The 24,714-nt window shown below is 43.4% G+C and overlaps 1 protein-coding gene across 1 annotated transcript; it reads left to right on the plus strand.

Moving 5' to 3' along the window:
• Nucleotides 1–20,540: 20,540 nt before the first annotated feature.
• LOC311437109 (inositol 1,4,5-trisphosphate receptor-interacting protein-like 1) lies at nucleotides 20,541–23,958 on the plus strand. Its single transcript, XM_084519961.1, has one exon. The coding sequence runs from the start codon at nucleotides 21,453–21,455 to the stop codon at nucleotides 22,962–22,964; it is 1,512 nt and encodes a 503-aa protein (XP_084376087.1). The 5' UTR covers nucleotides 20,541–21,452; the 3' UTR covers nucleotides 22,965–23,958.
• Nucleotides 23,959–24,714: the final 756 nt, after the last annotated feature.

Raw genomic sequence — 24,714 nt, forward strand, 5'->3', positions numbered from 1 at the left:
TACTCCCAGGAACCTCATCTGAGAAAGAATAACAGAACTGCCCCTACTGAAAAGCTGTAATAAGGGAAGGAAAGAAAATTAAGTAATTCGGCATACCTAGGTGCACGTATTAATTAAAGATAACAATAATAATTATACACTTGGGAAAGGCAGACAGGTCCTCACAGCAGATCAAGAGGCCTATAAAAGTTCTAGTGAAAAGAACCAAAATCTAAGTAAGAAGGGGTGCAATTATTCCCCACCACCCACCTCTGCTGAGGGTGGGAAGGGACAAAAATCACAAGCAAGAGAAAGTAAATGTCACAGATGGGTAACAGGGACAGCAACTGAGAAATTCTCTGTAAGGTCCTCCAACACTGAACAACTGAACTAAGAGGATACAGCAACAGCATTTAATTGCAGGACTCAGGCAAAGTCCAGGGGCATTTCACACCTCTCCCTCAGCCATAGGAAATGGACAGGCAGCTCCTGACAAATAGCTGGAAAGGGTTAAGCTGGGCAAAAACTGGGATGGATTTTTAGCAGGTTGGTGGTGTTTATATTTCACTTCTTTCAAGATCAGGACAAGAAAACAGAGAGAATACCCTATATTCCTCACCCTGTTAATGAGCATAATACATCCTCCCTGCAATATTTCCGCAGCAGATACCATGTTAGAGCTAGGCAAGAGAACAGGAAAATATCATAGAGTAAGAGGATTGCATGCTAACATCTTTTGCCTACAGCATAAATGCACGAAACTAAGTAGACCCTAGCCAATAAGCAACACAGCAAGAATAGTTTTAGTGAACTGATATCCTACACATGTCTTTCTACATGAATTGTCCAGTAAGTGCAGCTGGCTGCACAGGGATAGTGAGGAAGCCAGCATCAATCAGAAAGGAAGATATTTATAAGAAGATATCCTCCGAACTAGGTACAGAACATTTCAGCAGTTACTTCAAACCCAACCATATGCATACACCAGGTTTAATTAATGAATAATATATATTGGTATAAATGTAGAACCACCTTAATTGATGTGAACAGTATATAGCTGCTCAAGACATTTCAGAGAGCAAGGAGAGGTAACACAGCCACTGTAAGTGTTTCAGGGACTCCTGGTGTTGCAGAGCAGACCATATACTCCAGTAGTTCTAAAGCACAACGCCTTGAGCTATTGAAGCTGTCATTGAAAGGTGCGTTCATTCCCATACCTCAGGTGTGAGCAAAAGGAAATCAACCCTTAGAATATGAACCTGGGATGTCAAATTGCTCTAATCAAATTTCTGAATAAATTGCCTAATTCCTTGGTGACAAACCTATACACGACGAGCTCCAGCATTTTAATCTTCTTGAAATAACAGAACACAATTTATAGCTCATGGTTTAATTGAAGAATAGCCTAAGCCAATACAACTTGGCCCCAAATATTGCAGAGCAATTTTAAATCTAGAACGAAGTTTGCAACAAAGCAGCAGCACATATTTCTGCTGTTAGACAATCTCCAGTTAGTTACCCAGAGATATTCACTGCAACTTTTGGATTACACTGATGAGAAAAACAGGGATAAAAAAGCCAAAAGTTATGGGGCCTCAGCAGAAAAATTATAGGTCAGCTGCAGTTCTGAGTAACTCCGCTGCTCCTGTTTGAAAAACTCATGGGCTAAACTAGTACGTCACTAATGATTCTTTTACTTCCCAAAGTAAAAGAATTTGCTTTCTGTTCACGTTTTTCTTGTGTTACTCACTGGGCCTAAGTATGAGTGGGATCAAATGCACCCTCAGCCCATTTGCTGGTGACACCAAGCTGTGGGCAGGGCTGCCATCCAGAGGGGCCTGGGCAGGTCTGAGATCTGGGACTGTGCGAACCTCATGAGGCTCAACAAGGCCAAGTGCAAGGTGCTGCACCTGGGCTGGGGCAATTCCAAACCCACAGACTGGGCAGAGAATGGATTAAGAGCAGCCCTGAGGAGAAGGGCCTGGGGGTGGAGGTGGATGAGATGCTTGACATGAGCTGGCAATGTGTGCCTGCAGCCCAGAAAGCCACCCGTGTCCTGAGCTGCACCAGCAGCAACGTGGGCAGCAGGGCGAGGGAGGGGATTGTCCCCCTCTGCTCTGCTCTCCTGAGACTCCACCTGGAGCCCTGCACCCAGCTCTGGGGCCCCAGCACAAGGGCAGGGACCTGCTGGAGCCAGTCCAGAGGAGGCCACAAGGATGTCCAGAGGCTGGAGCCCCTCTGCTGTGGGGACAGGCTGAGGGAGCTGGGGGTGTTCAGCCTGGAGAAGGGAAGGCTCCGGGGAGACCTCACAGCGGCCTGCCAGGGCCTAAAGGACAGCTGGGGAGGGACTGTGTCAGGGAGTATAGTGTCAAGTATCTGGCTGAAGCTATGGCTCAACAGACAGTTCCCTGAGAGATGCCGATTAATAATAAACACCCTAAGAACTTTTGGGTGCAGGGCACCATGGTGACACATTATACTTTCACAATAGAGACAGATACTTCCAACCAGCTGAACAATACTTAGGAAACTAGATTCTGTATTTAAACATATATGCTGGATCTCCTTAGTTTCCATAGGACCTATTTCAAAACAAACGGAGGAATATGATGCTGATGTTCAATTGCTCAGAGAATGCTAAAAACAAGAGAGTTCTGGGAAGGATTTTTGCCAGATTACTGAATTGCTCCGCTTTAGATAGTAACTTAGAATCCTTTTTGGCAGTAATTATATGGCATAATGTGCAGATGAGATGTGGCACACATTCTACCATATGGGCTGGAAAAAAGCAGATGTCTAGGGAATATCTTCAACTAAAAATATTGTGTCTTATCTGACTAACAGAATTGTAAATATTTTAAATGATAGTCAGAATATTTAATTGCACTCCTTGGAGTACTGGAATTTACATGCAAAATAAACTGACAATTAAATGCAACACCTTGAAAATGTACTTTCCAGCTCTCTTCTGTGATTGTGTTATGATAAAGATATACACAATGTGTTAAAAAAAAAAAAAAAAAGAGAGAGAGAGAGAGAACAGAGGCAAAGGGAAATTCTAACTTCTTCCAAGACAAATTTTGGTTTTCTTCAGAAAGGAAGCATGAAAGGTCTGATGACCCTAAAGGCCAGTGTTCACAAGTGTCTAGGCTAAAATTAGTTTCCCTTGAAAGACAGATGCAGAATATTTGAGATTCCATGACTTAATGCTCATCACCCATATGTTAATTTAGCAGACAAGAAAGATCTTCATGGAGGATATTAGAGTGAGTCACACTGGAAACTAAAAATCACTTTCTACATGATGGTGCCTCACAGAAACTGACTTCTGCCAGCAGAGTGCCTGGGGAGACAAGGCTTGGTGTACATTATACAGCTCCAAATTTTTGACATGCCAAGTGATATTTGTGCAAACAAGAGAATTAGGAATCTTAGTCATTATTTGCTCAGGCAATGATCTGATTTGCATGTGAAAGCTAATGCTTGTAGATAAAGACATAGGACCAAAGATATTAGTAGACTTCAAAAGCAATTGTAAATGCTTCTGTTATTTCAACAAGCTGGCTGGGAGGGACATTAAGATACATATCAAAATTCAACACTAACTGAACACAACACCCCCAGATCCACACTCTTCCTGTGTACTGTGGCACCGGAATTGTTTCAACCACAAATTAAGTAAAATCATCCCAGTTACCCATCTGCACCATCTTCCCTCTCTAGGGAACCTCAGCAGGGCAAACACATCTATAAATTATCATTCTGAAATTATTTTAGCCAGAAGACTTTCTCTTTCCATGTGGAACTCCACACCAAACAGCTCAGTATATATCATTGTGTAAAGACTCAGATTTATCCAAACTGAGAAGAATCTTTCCAGTCACTTTGCCTTTTTTCAAAGCAGACTCCTCATGAGGGAATCCCAACTATGAGCTTTATCTTCCTGAGCTCAGAAGTTTCAGAACAGTGAAGTTAACGGTGAATTAACAGTTATTACTACTTCAGCATGTTAAAATAAAGTCTGTAATATGAAATATACACGTATGTTGACTAAAAGAATTTAACAGCACATGACTGTAGTTTAAGAAATGCTGTCATAAAAGTACAGCAGCTGTACAAAATACTAAATGAATACCAGAGACTCAGGACAGCAAAAAATGGGATTTAGCATGAAAATCACCCCCTCGTTAGAGTGAGAAATTTCTGTATCACCTATGCTTCCTGCTCATCTTCTGGAATTAATCTGGTTTGTTCGATTCAGGAAGCAGAGACAAAATTTAATTTTGCACTGTGGTTACAAGGCCCTCACACCTTTAACTCCAAGAGGTTCACTTGGTCAGACTTTTAACTGAGGACTTTGTGAACAACTTGTTTCCCTCTCTCACCCACCCCCAAACATAATTACCCCACCAGTCAAAAACACAGTTTTCTAGGGAACCAAACCACATTTTTCTTCCTGAACTTTGTGAAAGGCCTGCAGTTTGCTACCAGAAAGGACGAAGCACAGGGCATTTAAAACACTTTAGGCCCTCTCACCTCTTGCATTTCATGATAATGGACTTAATGAACACTCACATTTTCTTCGACAAAATACTCACAAACACATACTTCAATGTTTAGAGATGACTCCACAATTTCATCTTAAAATTCAGAGCAAGTTGGCAAGGCTGTCTGGAGACAGTTCACCCCATATATTGATGGACTATGTGATTTCATAAATTATTCTGGTTTTCATTTTCCTCCTCACAATTCCTGATAAGATTTGCCACCTATTTAAGTGATATTTATGAGATTTTTCTGGGATTGGTTTATATTTTATTCTAGGTTTCTTGTAGTCTCTGTCTTATGCTGCCATTTTCTGTTCTCTACGTTTTGTTTTGTTTTGTTTTTTTTCCTCCTATCCCATTAAACTTGAAGGAAAGGCTCTGTTTCTCAAGAAAAAAGTTCTCACTGAAAAATGTTTTGTTATTTAAAAGTTCGGCTGTTCCCAAGGAGGCTTGTCAGCTCTTCAGAGTAAGACTGGACTTCTCTGTCTCTCTCTAGTGTATAACGCCAAATTCAAGCAGAATCTTAGACCTATTTCTGTGTTGCATGATGCAGCAAGCAATGTCATTCTGTACAGCAACAAAGGGGAAATTAATCTCTTTCGATTTCCACTGCAGATCACTGAGTCATTACTTCTCTATTAGGTTTTCGTGGCACTAAATTAATGCAATTTAAAGTCATTATATATGAAGTCCAAGAAAACATGTCAGTTGCCTATGTCATTTCTTACTGTATTGGAAAAATCTCAAAAGGCAACTGTATGGAAAAACAGCTAAGACTGGAGAAAGGAAAAAAAAAAAAAAAAGAAGAAGAAGAAAAAGAAAACATCAGATTTCTTTAAGCCGTAGTTGCATGCTTAGCTTCTGAGTTTTCAGTGGCATTTCCATGTTTATGATCAAACAGATGGTTTAATATACTGTGTAAGTCACTTCTGCTGATGTTACAGAACCACAGGGCCACAGAATGATGAGGCTGGATGGTTCGGGTACTCTTTGTAATTTCAACAAGTCCCATCTTAAGCCAATACAATTACGTTGTTTTTTATTGTTTTGTTTTGTTTTTCTTGACAGATTAAGAGTAAGAGATCTTAGCACAGGACACTCATCACTTGCTATCTCTACCTGAGATTCATCCATGCGGGATTTGATCACAGATCACTGAAATCCTTCCTAACCCCTATGGGACTTCTCTTTCACAAAACCTCTTATGTACTTGGTGTCCAGGAGTACTGCAGAACCAAGCTCCTCCTGTAATGGTAATTGCCCTTGTCACTACATACTACAGAAAGGCAATGTAATCTTGGAGTGTTAGTGGTGCTGGCCTTCTTTAACCATAGGAATCTGAACCTTAGCATCCACAAATTTTCATCCAGGAGAAAGAACAATATTTCTGCTGGGACAAGATGTATTCATATCTTACTGTTTTCTTCCAAAACTCTCAGTTTCTCTATGTGAGGTAAAATAAGAGGCTCATATTGACTTATTGCTTTCATAGTAAGTATTGAATTCAAAAAATAATTAAAAAAAAAAAAAAGTGCATTAACTCTCTTGGAAGCAGATTAGGGAGACCCTGAACACACTGCAAACACTTTAAGAAACTGTTTACCTTTGGTAAAAAGCCAAACACTCTCAGTTAGAAGTACCTTTACCCAGACCACTTTTTCCACTAAACGAGAAGTGATACAAACCATTAGCTTTCATTTCAATTATTTGGCAAATTGAAAACTTCCTCTAAAATGCACTTGCTGAGGAAGTTCCTGGCAGGAGACCTTCAGCACTGTATACATACAGTGTCCCTAAAAAAGGAGTAACTGAAATTAACAGAGCTGGTGGATAGATCATACAATGCCTGTCCAAGAGCATACTGTACCACTGTAGTGCTCCACGTACCCGACACAGCATTTATGTGCTGGCCATCAATGAAGTGAAAAATCACTACAGGTCCTTCCACCACAAGCAATCTGATCTTTTGTAATCACAGATCTGGCTTCTATTCCCAGCATGCTGTACCACGTAATTACACCAAAAATCTGCAGCCAGATTTGAGATGCTGTGGGTTTTCAAGTCTTTTCAGAGCTGGCAGTCAGCTTCTCCTTCCTATAAAGGAACAATCGGTCAAACACAGAAGGGTTAATGTACGTCTGCGTTTGAACTTCAAGTATACCCGAAGCTTGAAGGTGTTCAGATCCAAAGCAATGACTTTATTTGCAAGTGAACTCTTAGCCTGGCATTTGTGAAGATCTGATTGATGGAAGAACGTGCACACATGCAGCCACTTTTTGCTAGCTACAAGTTCTGACTTACTGACATCACTTTTCCATGCATTGCAGATAAAGGCATGAATTGTGTTGCCACTGGCCCAGACAGAAAGAAAGGGGCTTTAATCCCTTCACCAACAAGTCTTCTTCCACTGTTTTGAATCCTTCCCTGTTCTTAAATCATTAATACCCTTAGGCAAGGTATTGAAAGTGTCCTTCTCAGCCATGCGGTATGCAGAAGTGCATTACATTGACACAGCTACTACCTCCTCTACCTCCCCAATGCTTTGCTGCCAGCTATACCCTGAAAACCAGGGCAAATTTGGCCCCAGCTACAGTCGAGCACAGTATTCACTAGGGGAGGGGATGGGGGAAGAGCTGAGGAGTTCTGCTTTTTCCATTTTTTCCTGCACTTCTCATTGCAGCAAGAAAGGTTATCAAGAGCTTTAATCACTACATCTTAAAACACACGAAGATAGTACTTTTCTGTACTTCCAGACAATAGATTAGTGCAGCCTGGCTGCCAAATGTGATTAATAACTCTGCAAGGGCCTTTGGACTGTATGCACTATTTGCCAAAAATGGCAGAAATCAGAAGAGAGGAGGGTGCGCTGCAATGGCAGTTATTTCATATCCAGATGACTGTCTATTTGTTTGTTTGTGTGATTAAAGAAAAAAAAAAATTACATGAAGAAAACACCGTGACATAAGCTCTTCTCTAGTTCTTCCTCCCCAGGCCCCATCACCCCTTCTTCTTTAAAGTGTTGCTTGGCATTCCTGAGATTAATTTCATGGCTATAAAATAAACACTTCCAAAAATAGTAAGAGGAAATGGTAATCTTCCAAAGTGGAGTTTGTTAGCTTATTTTCCAGAAACCAGGAGCCCTGCCTGCTTGAAACCCTTATTGCTCTGCACAGCAAGGCGCAAGAAGATAAATGACTTTCAGTATCAGCAAAGACCAAACACGCAGCTGTTCTGGTGCAGAGCCTCAGGCTTCAGTGTAGGTGGAAAGCAATCAAGTAACACAGGGCTGGAGGGGCTGGGGCAAACCCCAGCAGAGATGGCAAACTCAAGCCTACCAAACCGAGTTCTTCTTGATGACCAGGCTGGCTGTTGCAAAGCTAGTCCATTTTTCACTAGAAGTGGTCTTACGGCCACACGTTCCCATCAGCATCGACTTCACCAGAAACATCTCCAAGATGTAAACCCTCACTCCCTACCACATCTGACCATTTAAAGTAAGTAAGCACAACCCTAGCACTGCCTGTCACCCCCAACATGAGTTTTTTATGTCTAATTTGGGAAAAGGACTTGGTGTGTGATGTCAATCGCTCTGTCCTCCAGGATATTCAGCAATGAGACAGCCACCACTGTGGCAAATGTGAAGGGTGGTATTGAAGAAAGTATGGTGACACTGCTTGGGAGAAGTGCAGCTTCCTGACACCCACAGCCAGCTGCAGCAGCCACCACCCATCACACAATTCCTTCACTCAGAATAGAGGATAGATAGATAGATAGATAGATGGATGGATGGATGGATGGATGGATGGATGGATGGATGGATGGATGAACAAAAGGGGAAAGGGAAAGGGGAAAGGGGAAAGGGGAAAGGGGAAAAAAAAAGTGCTACTCTGGGCTGTGGTTTCTAAATTGCCTTGTTTCTGTCTCAAAGCACACACAGCAGAGCTTCATATAAGTTGGGACAATACTTGATAAGCATCAGATTCTTTGGGATGGGGGCTTACATTTTTGTCCAAAGTCTGAATTAAATAACAGTAGAATTACTTCTTCGTGGTATTTTGAGACAGTAGAGACGATCTGTTCTGCCAATAGAGCATCCCCATCTACTGTTGGAGAGTGGAAAGAGAGCACAAGGAAGCAATGCAACAGAAGAAGAATCTGCCACCCAGCAGGACTGCCAGGAGCCCATCTCAAACACGTGGAGGAGCAAGTGCCAGGTACCACTTTGCTTCTCAGCACTGCTGTGGCCTTCAGCGGAGCTCTACTCCAGGACCTATCTAGGAAAAAACAGTTTTTAGATGTCATTTTAAAAAAAGGAAAAATTTAGAAAACTAATTTTCATGCAAGCCAAGAAAAAAGCATCGCTTTTCTAATCTTGCAAACAGCCTCAAATAATTGCCTAAGTAAATTTGAAGTCTATAAAGGGGAAAAGCTGATAGTGACATTTTAGCTGCTAAAATCCATTTAGATCTTTCACTGCTGCTGATGAAATAGCCAATAAACCTGCAATAGCCAATAAACTGTAGCCAGCTTTTTTTTTTTTTTTTTTTTTTTAAAGCACTTGTCAAATTTCAAGTATTTCTGGGGGGGGGGGGGGGGGAACAAACACTCTTATTTCTTATTTTCCAAAGGATTTCCAAAATGTATCTATATTGAGATTAAAGATTTTAACCTTTTCAGGATTCTGAAGTTTATTGAACTCACGCGCTTATCTTTGGTCATCTCCTAATTGACAAGGAGAACAGAAAAAGAAAATGATCAGACTAACAACTGCACTGTAAGGCATGGATTTAGCAAGGGGCAATCACAAAGCTAAAATTAAGATATTAACAAGCCTGCCTGTCAAAGAAGATGTGGAATGATTCCAGACTAAAGCCTTCAACACAGCTCTCTAATTACAGATTACTCTTCATAGAGGCATGATGAAAACAATCTTGATAAAGTTACCCATTCATCAGTTACTGTCATTTTCCCATAATAATAATTCTACTTATAACATAGAAAGCAAGAACTCAAGATCTATCACTGGTACAGAAATGAACAGCTCCATAAACTCAAGGGATGTATTCTGAGAAAGCAAGCTATTCATCACTTTTCTATAACCCCTTTTTGTGTGTGTGTGAAGTAGAAGTGGGCTAAAAATTAATGAGACAAGACTACTCCCATGCTGCAGAAGTTAAGCACCCACTTTAAACAGCTTCCAAAAAAGAAACGGAATTACTTGCACACTTGAAAAAACTTGCTGAATTCAGGATTTTGATGCTGAGGGATGGCTGAAAGCATCCCCAGAAGATGCCATATTTTTATGATTGATTTAATTCAGAAAAGAATCTTTTCGTCTTTAAAGTGATCCACTTTAGCACTAGGCTTGCAATAGCTGTGCATGTGTACACAGACACAGCTTGCAAAGGAATGAAGAGAAATCCAAGCACTATTTTTACTATACAAGTACCACTTAACTTGTTCCAAGCCTATGTTTGGAGGTTTGTGTTTGGAAAGCACTAATATTTTCTTTCTCCTGTTTTATCATGCACTCATGCATTTCCCTTTGGAAAAATAATAATAAAAATAAAGAGGGGAAAAAAAAAAAAGCAGACCTATATATAGTCATCTCGAGGCCAGAAGATGACAGAGACATGTGGGCCAGATTCTTCACTCATTGCTCCTCTTTCTCAAGGATGGAGAGCTTAACTCTGTCCAGGTGATCAAGGAACTAGGTTGTCACTCGTATAGTAAAACAGAAAGCAACTGGTATCTCCTTCTATGTGTAAAATAAGGAAATAAATAACTTTCAGCTCTCCTGAGCAAGAGCATTGCACACTAGTGTCTCTTTGGGCTAGAACAAACAGGAGAACATGTAACCACAGCCTGCTCAGACCTCTTTCCTCTTGAATTATTAGAAAGTGTCCAACGGAGGACCACAAGATACTGAATGGAGTTGAACACCTTTCCTGTGGGGAAAGGCTGAGACATCTAGGACTGGTCAGCCTGGAGAAGAGGAGGCTTGGGGGGATCTTATCCATGTCTGAAAGGAGGGTACAAAAAGCTGTGCTTTTATCAGTGGTGCCCAGTGCCAGGACAAGAGGCAATGGGCACAAACTGGAACACAAGAGGGTCCATCTAGCCATCAGAAAGCAGGTCCTTACTGTGTGTGTGACAGAGCACTGGCACAGGTTGCCCAGAGAGGCTGTGGGTTCTCCTCCTTGGAGGAGACACATCACAAAGTCCCACATGTCACAAACATGTCACAAAGTCTCACATTCCCATGTGGCCACCTAGAAAGCCAAAAGGCCCACCTCTGCTCCTCAGAGACCTCAAGAGAGAGTCTTTTCAGATGCCTGTTCTGTAGCACACTTTAAACAGCTGCAAGGGCTGCACTGCTCTCCACAAAGACTTTACTAGACCTTGTAGTAGAAAGAAACTGCATAAAAGGAAGGACACAACATCAGAAATCTGGTTAACACTTTGACTCCTCAAATGCTTATGCAGGGATTGTCCCAGTGAAATCAATTAGTAAAATTAAACACATGCATAAATGCTTGCAGAATTTAGGCATAAGAGAGAGCAAGTACTCACATAGCCTGGGAGATGCATATCCAGCAAAGGATATTTTAGTTTTGAGTTGAAATACATTTCAATAAACTTTCCAATTCCATATAAACATTCTTAAAAGACCATATCCATTTTCTGCTTGAAGGATATAAAAGGAACAAAATAGAATTGAAAATGATTAGTGTATCTTTATGCCTTAAAATGCATTGTTAAGGGCATCCAAGGAGTTGAGAAAATATTAAGCTCTAAGTTTTATTAAACCCTGAGAGAAAGTCAGGAAACCAGGAGAGACCAAAACAATAGCACTGAGGCAATGACAAATTCTGGGAAATACAGGCACTGGAAATCCAAATGAGCAAGTGTTGGGTTAAAATAATCTCTCTCCACTGTCAAATTGTGAGGGTTGGAGTAAGGGTGCTGGGGATTTCCAAGGTTTCCTGAAAACTGAAGCCTTTTTGTCCAGAAATGGTGAAACATTGGAAGCATTTCACTCAGGAAAGGGAAAAAAGAAGACCCTGAATCTATAGGAGCAAAATTCCCAAGTGATGATAATATAAGCCCCAGAAAGAGGGCTTCAAAACCAAGGAATATATCTCAGCAAGCTTAGACCAGTATAACTTCAACAAGTAGACAATACTAGTTCAGCAAGATACAAACCATAGTGGAAGTGGGGACCAGGGACAGGGAATGGTCCTAGGCATAAGGCTGCATACAGGGATGTTATGAAGGATAGCATTTACACCAGGCATCAGATGCTTCAAGCACCATGGGAGGTGCCTTACACAGCATAAAAGTCTCAGCAAGGAGTTGCCTTGTGCACTTATGAACTCCAACGAAAACAAAGTCATCACTCTCAAATGTTAACCACTATCACATGTGTTTGCTTTGTGCGAGCAAACTGGTAAAGCAGAAAGGAGACATTGTTCTTTGAGGAAAAATACCATACAGACTGCTTAAAACATAAGATATCAGCAAAGAACTCAGAACAGCTGGGGTGCAATTACCTCCAAATAACAGGAGAAAACTGCACGCAGGCAGATGACGATCTCCTTACTGCAGCAGTTTAGCAGATTGCTTAACCAAGAGTGCTATTTCAATAACTTTGCCCATTAATCCCAACCACAAACACTTCCCAAATCTAAACAGTTTTACTAATGAATAATTAATTAATTTTCATCACATTCTGAATATTCTTAGGGGGATTCTTAATAAATCTTTAACTTATTAGATACACACTGTATTTCTTGATGAGGAACTCAGTCTCCTAAGGAAAGAAAAAAAAGGAAAAAAAAAAAAAAAACACACAGCAGTCCTATTCTCCTTAAGCCTCATTCAGACCATGAACCATCCCCCACCCAAGGCCACCCTCATCCCAACAAATTCCCACATGAAGTTTAGCCTGGCGAACAGGTAACAGAGTTTGCTTCACTCCAGCAGCAGCCTTCTTTGGTAAAATCTACCATTTTGATGCAAACGATTTTCTCATGGGCAAGGAACCTTTAATAAGTAACAAATTCTTGCCCTATCTCCTAAAAGGTAGGAATGAGAGTCGGAGCAATTAGGAGCATGGCCGCGGTAGTGTGAATTAAGTCACCATTAATAACAGTCCTCATGCTTGTCTTCTTGCACACTTCCACTTAAAGTATGCTTGTCCCCTAAAGAGCAGAGCTGCCACTACAAAGGTCCACATGTGACAGTAACAGCCACAATGCAGCATATGTTTATTTCCAAGAAGAATATTTTTAGGAATGAGAGAAAAACGGACCAAAACTAGAGGATTATTTCTTCCAGCATCCTGTTGCTACTAATGGCAAGTACCAGCTGGTTCAACAGTCAATGCAACAGTGCTGAAGTCTTAGAATAACCAGAGAAAGAAAGGAAGACTTGATATATAAACAAGTTCTATTATATTTTTGCCCTATCCACTGTAATTCTGGTGGTCTCTACAAATGATGTAGCTGTCCAGCATGACTCAGAAAAAGATTAAGACATTATCTTGTCTGCATCCAGGAATATACGGAGTTTGATATATTAGGTGTGCTGTGTAATACAGCCAATGTTCTCAATAACTATGGTATTGTGTCAAACATGATTTCTCTGTAGGTAATGAAAGCCTTGAAAACCAACAGCTTCAGCAGCAGCACAAGATTATTCTTCTAAACTATCAGAGAGAAAAGGCTTTAGATTGTTATGGATTCTGCAGAGTAATTCACCTTTAGGGAGCTCTGCTGGGCACATTAAAATTCACGAATGACACAACCTGTGGTATTACAAACATTAATATTTATTGCTGCAAGAGAGGTAGTAACGCTCATATTCAACATAACAATGGTGACTACTATGACCTCTAACAACTTCCACTGACATTAAATGGGAATTGGGGCTTTTCTTCCCCACATTGAGCCAGACCCCACACAGATCTTGCCATTATTTCCAGGGGAAAAGACTTTTATCAGCGATGTTGTAGGTGATGGGGAGTGGAAATTAGAACAGGACACAGACAGGTCCTCACTCATGTTGATGTTAAGTATTCTAATATTAATCTCTACAAACTGAATTTTGAAAGACAGGCAAATTGTGGCTTAAGCTGTGTAACTGCATGGAAGCAGGGGATAGAAATCACTCTTCCCTTTCAACTTGAAATATCTTTTCAAGCAAGCAGGAGAGCTGGAGGAACGGGGCAGGCTTTGTAAAGCTTTCCAGTCCCCACTGAGATAGACAATGGCAGAAACCATCTGGGGACATGGCATTTAAGCATGACTCTGGTCATGCTTCATTTTGGTCATTGTACCCTGGGCTCATGGCAACAGCATGGTCAGGCCCCCACCCTCTGAAGAGCTGGCACTGACGTCAGTGTGGAAAAAACATAATACAAACCAGCAAGAGAACAGCCACAGCAAGTACTGCTGGCAGTGATGCAGATTATTATCAGTTGTGTTTCCCAAAGCACACGTGTGCCAGTCCTGTCAGGCTGAGAAACACATACCTGAACCTGCCTTAGGGCAGGGTAAGCCCAGCCCCTTCCAGTCCAGTTCCCTCCCATTTATGAGAATCTCTGTTTGCACATAAGCAAAAGCAAAACAACTAAAAGATGCCAGCAAGGCCAAAGACAGTAACTGCTCCAGTGCTTTTACTCCCCTTCCGTCTCCAGATAAAGACAGGGTTAATCTGCAAGCCAAAGCAACCCCCATTTCTTCCTTCTTGATACAGACTCTCAGATGTGCAACTATTGCTTTCATGGTAAGAGTGCCAGTTCTGGTGTGGCTTAATGAAGGGAAGTCATCCAGAAAGGGACATGGACTCCTGTCAGCCTCATTACTTCTGGATTTCACATGGCATTCAGTAGCCTTTAGGAGAGTGAATGTACTATGCTCCGTAGCACAGGTTCAGAATACATGGTTTATTTAGTATATTTTCACTGAAGCATCAAAAATAAGCATAGTGTCACCTCATCTAATTAACATTTTTTCTCTTGCCTGTTAAGATCTTCCTTTTTTAAAGTATTGCTCCTGAACAGAGAAGGGACCACTCAATGTTTTTTTCTTTTTTCCCCTTATATCGTTCTTTTCCAAGACCATAAATCATCTCCAGTAAGGTTTTCAGGCGTCTGTAGGCATTTTTCAACATAACTATGATTGGTCCAACTTGTGCTACTCAGAGGTTTCAGAGGAAAATTCAATTTCTAGAAGAAGCTTTGCATTTGAAGACACACTAAAATCAACCTGACAGTAGTAACTATTCCTTAAATCCATCGGGGATGATGTCACAACATCAGCTGAGAAACCGACTCACCTCTCTTACAAACCTGACCTCAGAAACAAACTGTTTTTCTACTTCTTCCATTCAGCCATCTTAATGCACACTTTAAATTTGTATTCGCTCCAAGTGAGGTACTGCTCCAACCTGTCTCCCCCACGGGCAGCAGCTCCTGCCAGGTCACCTGCTCCTGCGTGGGCTCCTCTCCACGGGCTACAGGTCCGGCCCGGGATCTGCTCCGGCAGGGGTCTTCCACAGGTGGCAGCCTCCGTCGGTGCAGGGCCACCTGCTCCACTGTGGTCTCCTCCACGGGCTGCAGCAAGGAACCCTGCTCCACCGTGGTACTCCATGGGCTGCAGGGGGACAGCCTGCTTCACCATGGGCCTCACCACAGGCCGCAGGGGACTTCTGCTCCGGCGCCTGGAGCACCTCTCCCCCTCCTTCTTCACTGACCTTGGCGCCTGCAAGGCTGTTCCTCACTCCTCTCACTCTCCCAGCTGCTGTGTATATCACAGCGTTTTTTCCCTGTCTTAAATATGCTCTCACAGAGACACAAAACAACATCGCTTATTGGCTCGGCTCTGGTCAGCAGTGGGGCCCTTACCAAACATGGGGCAGCTTCTAGATCCTTCTCACAGAAACCACCCCTATGGCCCCCTGCTACCAAAACCTTGCCACCTAAACCCACTACAACATATTAAATTAAAGATGGTGTGATAATCAAATACATGTCTTTTACAAACCAATTTCTCAGTGTTTTGCGTTATCTACCTTCCCTGTGTTAAGAACGAAAAGGATGCAAAATTACAATAAGGCAGTATGACTGCACGTGCACACCCAAAAAATTCAAGTTTGAAGTAGGTCAAAAGTCTCGGTTCTCTTTCTAAGCTTTACCACCATATCTAGAAGCTGTGCTGTCATTAGGTGGACTTTTCACCAGATAGTAGTATTGGCTTGTTTCCTTTTGGGCAGATATGAACTAATCAATATAGCTATTAGGTAAATTCCATACCAACAAAGTGTTTTCAACAAAGTGTTTTCCTAGATATCAGGTTCCAGTTTTGTTTCATTATCAGTTCTTGGAAAATTAAGAACACAGACTTTTTATTTCTGCATTGATATGTTATTATTTTACTTTCACTGGAGACTGGGAAAATACTCATTTGGCTGTATCTCCAGGAATACTTGATTAACTACCTTTCTCTTCCTCCAACAAGATTAGTTCAGTTCTTGCTGAGAACATAATGAAAGTTTAATTAACTGGAACATCAGACAAGGCCTCATCAACCTCAAACTTTTCACTTTGTTTTTTCTTTAGGTAATAAGATTTATTGTGCTCTCTCTTCTATACACACTTCGACTCCTGCAGACATGTCCTTTTCAACACTTTCCACTTGAAATTCTATTTTGGGAGCTGCTCTAGCATTTTTCACATCCATTTTCAGTCCTGAAATTTCTACCTTTGGATCTTTCAGCTTAGCTGCAGAGGCATCGTTTTCTAATCCCTGGTACAGATCAGAAGGCTGGAGAACCTCTACTGTGAAGAAAGGCTGAGAGATCTGGGGATGTTCAGCCTGGAGAAGAGAAGGCTCCAGGAAGACTTCATTGCAGCCTTTCAATACTTAGTCTTAGAAAAAGAACAGAGAAAGACTCTTTACTTGGGTAAACAATGATAAGACAAGGGGGAATGGTCTTAAACTAAGAGATGAGAGATTAAATTAGACATTAGGAAGGAATTCTTCACTGTAAGGGTAGTGAGGCACTGGAACAAGCTGCCCAGAAAAGTGATGGATGCCCCATCCCTGGAGGTGTTCAAGCTGGATGGGGCCTTGGGCAACCTGATCTAACGGGTGGAATCCCTGCTTAAGGCAGGGGGGTTGGAACTAGTTGATCTCTAAGGTCCCTTCCAACCTAAGCCGTTCTATGATTCTATGATCATTCACACCTAGATCTTTTGAATTGGCATCCTTGCCCATCTTCTTCCATAATTTTCAACCCACCTGTAATCTTTCCTGGTTTAGTTGCTGGCTCTTTACTTTGAATGTGTATGCCTTTCTTTGGAAGACTAACATCTATTTTTTAATGCTTTCCACACCCAGTATTCTCATTTGATGATGGTTTAAACTACTCCTGAAGTCTCTAACTCAGTGGTGCTTTCTACTTTGCAGACATCTGTATCCTATGATTTGACTTTGTGCTCTTGAGGAGTCCAAGCAAGTGCAGGGGCCTTATTTGGTGAGCTGTTTGGTAGTTTTTAAAGCACTTATTTCTGTTTTAGGCAATGATGCTGAAGACTCTATATATTCTGAAATATGCATTTTTATCCTTTAGCAACATGTTTAAGTCTACACAGGTTTCATGTCTGGGAAAATTCACTCTACTCCCCGTTCTCTCCACAGATAATAAAATATCTCCTCCTAAATTTGGCAAGCTCATGTCAGAACTCTTCACACATTCTCCTAACTTTGGAACCCCTCCATTTTGAATTTCAGTGAAAGTGAAATTTCAGAAATTTCAGTGGCTGCATATGGCAATGGAAAGGTATATTCAGGAATATTTTTCCAGCTTCTGTTTTGGCAAAAAGGATTGCCTACCTGAGGCTTCTCCAGACTTCAGCATCAGAGAGATTCCAAACGTTGGCTTCTGGAATTAAAGCATTTTAATCTTCATCTGAAGACTTTCCAATTTTACTTTTCTTCCTTCCACAAATGAGCACTAGTTTAGGGCTCCTCATTTAAGTTGAAGCCTCTCCTTTGGGATATTTAATACCTTTTTTTGAATTTTATTTTCATTAGTAAAAAATGACTTTTTTCACTAGGAACTTTCTGATTCCACATCGGAATCAAAGTCACTTTCTGACAGTTTTCTTACTACAGCATGAAATTCTAAGTTTTGTTTTTCATGATTTAGTTATCTAAGTATTTTAACTGTAAATTCCTTGTCACCCACACATTTCAGGAGCTAGTGTTTTCCTTCTTGGTTTCAGACTTTTTTTCTCCAAAGAAAAATCTTTATCTAAATTTTCAAAATGTGTTGCAGAAAGATTCACTTCAGCAAGAGATTACATTTTGATTCAGATTCTGGAATATTCACTGGTATTTAGTAAGACTTTCATATCCTTCTGTCAACTTCTGTGTCCTTGCACCTCCCATTCCAAACTGAGAGATCTCAAGCATCATAATCTTCATTTTCAGGCACAATGCTTCCAGCTTAGCTCTATCCAGAGAGCCTTCGGGAGAGTGCACCTTAAGAACACCAGAGGCTGACAGAGACAGAGCCATCAGCAAAAAGCAGCTTGATATCAGATGCTGAGAAACTGACATGAATAGAACTGGACTTGAGATCTAACTTTTCACATAGCATTTCAGCACTACAAAGCACTTTGTGTGTAACTGATAACTTTTCTTCTGGAGGCTTTATATCTTATGTTAAAAAAAAAAAAAAAAAAAAAAAAAAAACAGGTTAGATACCATAAGATTTTCCTTTTGAAACAGCGTTTGTCCCTTCATCTTTACCTGGTGTAGTTTCACGGTTATTTTTCTTCCTGCAACACCATGCTCATTCTCAACATTATTTCAATATCAGGTTTGGGAATTGCAGTTTATCCTTTCACAGGATCACAGAATTATCTAGGTTGGAAGAGACCTCCATGATCATCTACTCCAACCTCTGATCTTTTTAAATTCAGACAGGCTTGGTGCGGTGACTACGTCCCTGAGGAGCCTGCTCCAGTGTGCAACCAAGGGGGGCTGGGGCTGGGACACCACAAGGTGATGTGGACTGAGCATGTGGCCAGCTTGAGCAGCAGGAGGCCACAGAAACGTGCCTGAGGGAGCGGGAGTGCAAGCAGGGAGTGGGTGCAGGGGGAGGCGCAACCAGCACACACCCACAGCACGAGAGGGGCCGTCAGTGGGTGGCCTGGACTGTTCTGCCTCACCAACAGGCTTAGGCCACAGCCCCAACGGCAATGTGCATTCCGTCAAGTGTGTGGAAGCAAGAAGGCACAGGCTTGGGAACCGTTCGTCAGAAAGCCATCCCCTCCACTGTGTGGTGGTTTTACCGTGCTGAGCAGCTAAACCCCACAACCGCTCTCTCACTCCCCCTCCTTTAGATGAGGAGGGGGAGAAGTAAAGCAAAGAACAACTCACGGGTTGAGATAAGGATAATTTAATTAAAGGGAAATAATTATAATAATTAAATAAAGACTACCATGAACTAAACAATTTAACTAACGGGAAATAAAAGGGAAAGGGGAAAAAGGGAGGGGAAAAAGGAAAAAAATAAAAAGAAGGGAGGAAAACGAACAAACAAAATAAATGAAAGCTATATGGAAGTGCAGAGGAAAGAAATTACTCTCTACTTCCCACAAATGAGCGATGATTGACCACGTCCTTGAAGCAAGGCCTCAACGCACACAGCCGGTGTTTGAGAGGAGGACCGACGTCTTCTCAACGAGAGCCCACCCCTCCCCTCTTCTTCCTGTTTTCACCTTTTATTGCTGAGTGTGACACCACATGGTATGGAATATCCCTTTGATTGGTTTAGGTCAGCTGCCCTAGTGATGTTTCTCTCCTCACTTTTTGCCCACCCCCTAGGAGGGTTAGAGAAAGGCCCGATGCTGTGCCACTGCTGCTCAGCAGTAGACACAACACTGGTGTGATAACACTGCTGTTCCAGCTACAAGTACAGAGTACGGCACTGTATGGGCTGCTGCCAGGAAAGTTAACATTCCAGCCAGACCCAGTACACACTGCTGTTCCTCCAGCACACCCAGTCAGACCGACACAGCCATCCAGATGGAGCATCAGGCAGCTCACACAACCAACCAGCCCTCAGGCTACAGGATGCACACTGTGCCATTCCCTGAGATGGAAGACCAGAGCAAGCACACCAATGCAAGGTGAGCCTCCTCTTCTCCAGGCTGAACAACCCCAGCTCCCTCAGCCGCTCCTCATAGGACTTGTTCTCCAGGCCCCTCACCAGCTTCGTCGCCCTTCTCTGGACCCGCTCAAGCACCTCCATGTCCTTCTTGTAGGGAGGGACCCAAAACTGAACACAGTACTCGAGGTGCGGCCTCACCAGAGCTGAGTACAGGGGGACGATCACTTCCCTAACCCTGTTGGCCACACTGCTTCTTATACAAGCCAGGATGCTGTTGGCCTTCTTGGCCACCTGAGCACACTGCTGGCTCATATTAAGCCAACTATCAACCATCACTCCCAGGTCCTTCTCCGCCAGGCAGCTTTCCAACCACTCATCTCCCAGCCTGTAGCTCTGCTTGGGGTTATTGCGCCCCAGGTGCAGGACCCGGCACTTGGCCTTGTTGAACTTCATGCAGTTGGCCTCAGCCCATCGGTGCAGCCTATCCAGATCCTCCTGCAGAGCCTTCCTGCCCTCGAGCGATTGACACACGCACCTAACTTGGTGTCATCTGCAAGCTTACTGAGGGTGCATTCAATCCCCTCATCCAGATCATCTATAAAGATATTAAAGAGGACTGGCCCCAGTACTGAGCCCTGTTAGACTCCAGTAGTGACCGGCCTCCAACTGGATTTGACTCCACCACAACTCTTTGGGCCTGGCTACCCAGACAGTTTCTAACCCAACGAAGCGTACACCAGTCCAAGTGAAGAGCAGCCAGTTTCTTGAGGAGAGTGCTGTGGGAAATAATGGAGCTATAAACATACATTTTTATATATTTTTTTTTTTTTATTTCATGTAATTACATGTATTTCAACACGTGAATGAATTCCTGCCTGGCTCAATGCAAGAGCTGCTGCCCAGGCATTTGGCAGGACCCATGACAGCCTGGTCTTTGCCCCGCTCTTCTCTGGGCCAGGCTAATTCCCTGATGGGTCCAAACTTCAGCCACTACAATAAATCACACAGCCTTGGGGGACCAGTATAACTTTGACGAGCTACAAGAACAAACTTTGAGATCTGACCCAGTGGGAGCAGAGGACCCGTCTCTCCTTGCCTCCCACTCCAAGCCCTCCTGTTCCAGTGATTGTCTATGGGTTACTTTTCCAGAATTTAACGTGGAATGGCACATGAGGAGCACAGCCTCCACGGGCTACATCACCCAAATTTCTTTCTGCAGGTGGCCCCGAGGGCTCCCATGAGCTGTGCAAAAAGAGCCCATTGAACACTTTCCAGCTACGTACCTCTGCATTCAGGTGACACCAGGGCCTGGACTGCCCAGGACAGCTGGGAGTCACTGTGCCACGGTGGGGACTGAGGGCAGGGCGGGGGTCCTGTGACATGTCATCATGGTGACATCAGAGGACGTGTCACAATATGGGGGAGGCTTTAACAGCAGCTGCGGGCAGTGCTGCTTCACTTTGGCCTCAGCCATCGGTGAGTGCAGTACCCAGGGGGAAGACTGGGCTGGGCCAGGGCTGGGGCACAAAAGCTGGCCCCACGAGGGCTTGCTAAGCCTGCAGCCAGGGCCCAGCTGCTCAGGGCAGGGCTCACGGCTGTCGCCATCAGCACTGCCCACAGCCCCTGCTGCCTCCTCCCAGCTCCTTCGCCCCTTTCCTACCAGACCCTAGGGGTCTGTGGCTCCTGCTGTAGCTCCCATCCAGCCCCGCTGACCTGCTTCTCTCTCACCTCTTTCAGACTATGGCTTTGGCACTTCTTTTCGTCCTGACGTTCCTGGGTTTTGGCCTGCAGAAGGTCAAATTAGATGCAGATACAAAGGAGCGCACGCGGCAGCGTGTGGAGATGCTGCAGGAGCGCATGACGCCGTTCCTGTTGGAAATTGAGAAGAGGGACCAGGAGCGCCCCTGGCACAGCAGCATACAAACTGTGCTCTTATCTGTGTTGCTGCGCTGGCAGTTCTGGTTCTGCATTGGCATTCTTGTCTTTTTCTTTTGGTACCTGTGGCGGGTTCTTAAAAGCATCCAAGAGCCTGACAGCAGTAGTGATGAGGAAAGCTCTAGCAGTGACAGCTCCAGTAGTGATGATGACAACCAAGGAAGAGCACTACCAGACCCCAATGATGCAAACAGTCTGGCTGATTATGTAGCTCAGCGCATCTACTGGCCACTTCCAAACCCAACCATCATACGCCATCAGGTGTTAGAGGTGGTAGAAGGCCTCCTGAATATTTATGGCTCGATCTTTCGAAAGACTTTCTTTCCGGAGCTGCAGTCAGCCATCGGGGTGGGCAGTGCCTTTGAAGGTTGGAGTCCCCATGAGGAAAACATTGTCTACTGCTTACTTATTCCCATGACAGCCCCCCCTGGGCACTCCTTCCATATAGAGCTGGGCAATGAAGGTGATCTGCTGGCGAGGAACTCCTCTATCCGTGTCGAGCTGGAGTGCACGTGTGGGATGAAGCAGGCCTCTGAGGACATGCTGTGCTTCCTCCATCATTCTGAAGAGGAACTGGAAAAGCAGGAGCCGAGCCTCCTAGACACCCTCTGCACTGGCTCCTACCTAGATGCGGAGAAGACTGCAAAGTGGTTCCAGAACTTCGTGAAAACAGCCTGGGTGCTTATGCCTCGGTCGCAGTTTTACAATGTAAAAGTGCTACCTTCCACCCGCTCCTGCAAGTTCCAGATGACAAGCACTACCAAGAGAAACATCACCATTGAGATAATATTTGGGGTTCAGCAAGGCGATTCAGACATCTTCTTGAGCAGCCAGAGGACAGAGGCCATCTTGACCCCCAGCACAACATGGCCACAGACCTGTGCTGTTGCAGAAATGAAGTTCATCCAGCACATAACCATCGAAGCCTGGTTCCACAGCTTACACCTCAAGTGCATGCAGGTCTTTGCCCGTATGCTGGTGGGCACAAGCATTTCCACTTATTTCATCAAGACTGCTATCATGCACCTCCTGACCATCATCCCCTTAGAAATGTGGCACAGGGATGATTTTCTTCTGCGGCTGGATGATATCGTTCAGTACCTGCAATGCTGCCTGGAAGAGAAACGCCTTAACCACTTCTTCTTTGGCAATGAGATGATACCCAACGTGATTGTCCTGCCACCAGCCTTCCAATTTTCTGGCCCAGTCAACCTTTTTGAATACCTGGAGGAGGACACATATGCTTACACCCGCATGCTGGAAGAGCTCCAGGAGCTGCGCTACCGGCTTACAAGACTGATGATCTATGGACAGTAAAAGAGGTTTTCATGCACAGACAGGGCACTCAACTGACAGCAGGTGATCTGTCGCGTTAATGGGTGTAGCTGATTAACCATTATGGGACTGGTCGGATTCAGGGTACTGAACCAGTCGGATACACCAATAATGCGTTTAACTGTCTGGGGTCCGGGCAGAAATTCACCAGTAACGGATTAACCGTCTGGGGTCCAGTCACAATCACAGATTTCACCAATAACACATTCATCGTCTGGGGTCCAGTCAGATTCACCAATAATGCATTAACCGTCTAGGGGTCCAGTCGGACATTCACCAGTAGCAGATTATCCGTCTGGGGGTCCGATCGGATATTCACCAATAATGTATTAACCGTCTGGGGTCCAGTCAGATTCACCAATAACACATTAACCGTCTGGGGTCTGGTTGGATTCAGAACACTGAACTATCATGGTCACGGATAACCACCCTTACCCTAGTTGCACTTAATGAGAGCTATAACAATGCAGTCAAGTATGGTTTATTACAGCAACAGATAACCAGGTTCTTTGGATTGCTGACGATAGTGACTGTCTGCAAAAGCAAGCTAGCATGCATGAAATACACAGGTGTTACAGGTGTTGCAGGTGTGCAGCCTAGAAACAAACGCGTTAAAAGGATCAAAGATTCTAGAGAGATTTATAAGCAAGTATTCAGATCTCACCCAAAGGCATCCAATGCAGGGGGAAGAGAGGCTCAGCCCGTCAACTGATCCCAGGAGTCAGGAGGTCCTAAGGATGTTGTATTTCCTCAGGATGGTATCTCCCCTGACTGCTGCCTGCCCTCCATACAGAATCTCACTTCTCTGTTAGTGCCAAGTTTTTTTTCCCTGTAGCAGTAGTTTTCATTCTAGTGTTCGGCTTTAAAAAGGTAAAGTCAGAATTGTTGTCCTCTAAAAGTGCCTTGAGAAAGGTTCTGAGGATTTTCTTGTTGATGGGGAAGAGACTGAAACAAAGGAGTCACAGGGTGTCGTCATATTCTGAAAAGAAAAAAAAAAACTGTACCTAAGCTTATAGAAATGTCATGGGAATTCATGGATTTGCACAATGACAGACCAAGAAAGGAAATACTTCAGCACTTGTTTGTAGGGGCTCAGCCCATCCAGCTTTGTGTGCACTCCCCATCTCAGCTTCATCATTGCTCAAAGCTTCAGTGCCAGGGAAAATAGATGCTAATACCACAAACAGACTGACATTACAAATTCAGGATCAGACCAACACTTCTCCAGGCTAGACAGCTCTTCCTATTGCTACTTTCCAAGATAACCCACGTGTCCCTAGGTAGAATTCTGAATCAAGGATAACGTGTGTGTGTTTTTAAGAGGTACCTTCTACTTCAGTACTTCAGGGTCTGAAAGCTCTTGACACAGCATGTCCCTGGGTCTATACTTTTGCTCAGCAGTGGTACTGTGCTAAAAAGGGTAGTAATAATAACAGAGCATTGCTTGGAACTTTCAGTCCCTGACAGGGGATTCTACGGACTATCAGGTGGAAATGAATAGAATGCCAGAAATTCAAGTATAAACTACTGTTTTACTGTAAAAAATTACTGTGAGCATCTTTAACACAGATTAACAAGACTGACTGTATTGGTCTATGCATAAGCTACATTGGGGAATAATTCCAGCCCAGGGTTCAGCTGCCTGCCCTGTGCTCATTTTGCACAGTACAGCTGTGCAAAAAATAATTGACTCTTTCCCTAGAAAACTGTTGATGAGCTGCAGTAGTTTGTA

This window comes from Aythya ferina (genome assembly GCF_964211825.1).
Source record: "Aythya ferina genome assembly, chromosome: 5".
Taxonomy (NCBI): domain Eukaryota; kingdom Metazoa; phylum Chordata; class Aves; order Anseriformes; family Anatidae; genus Aythya; species Aythya ferina.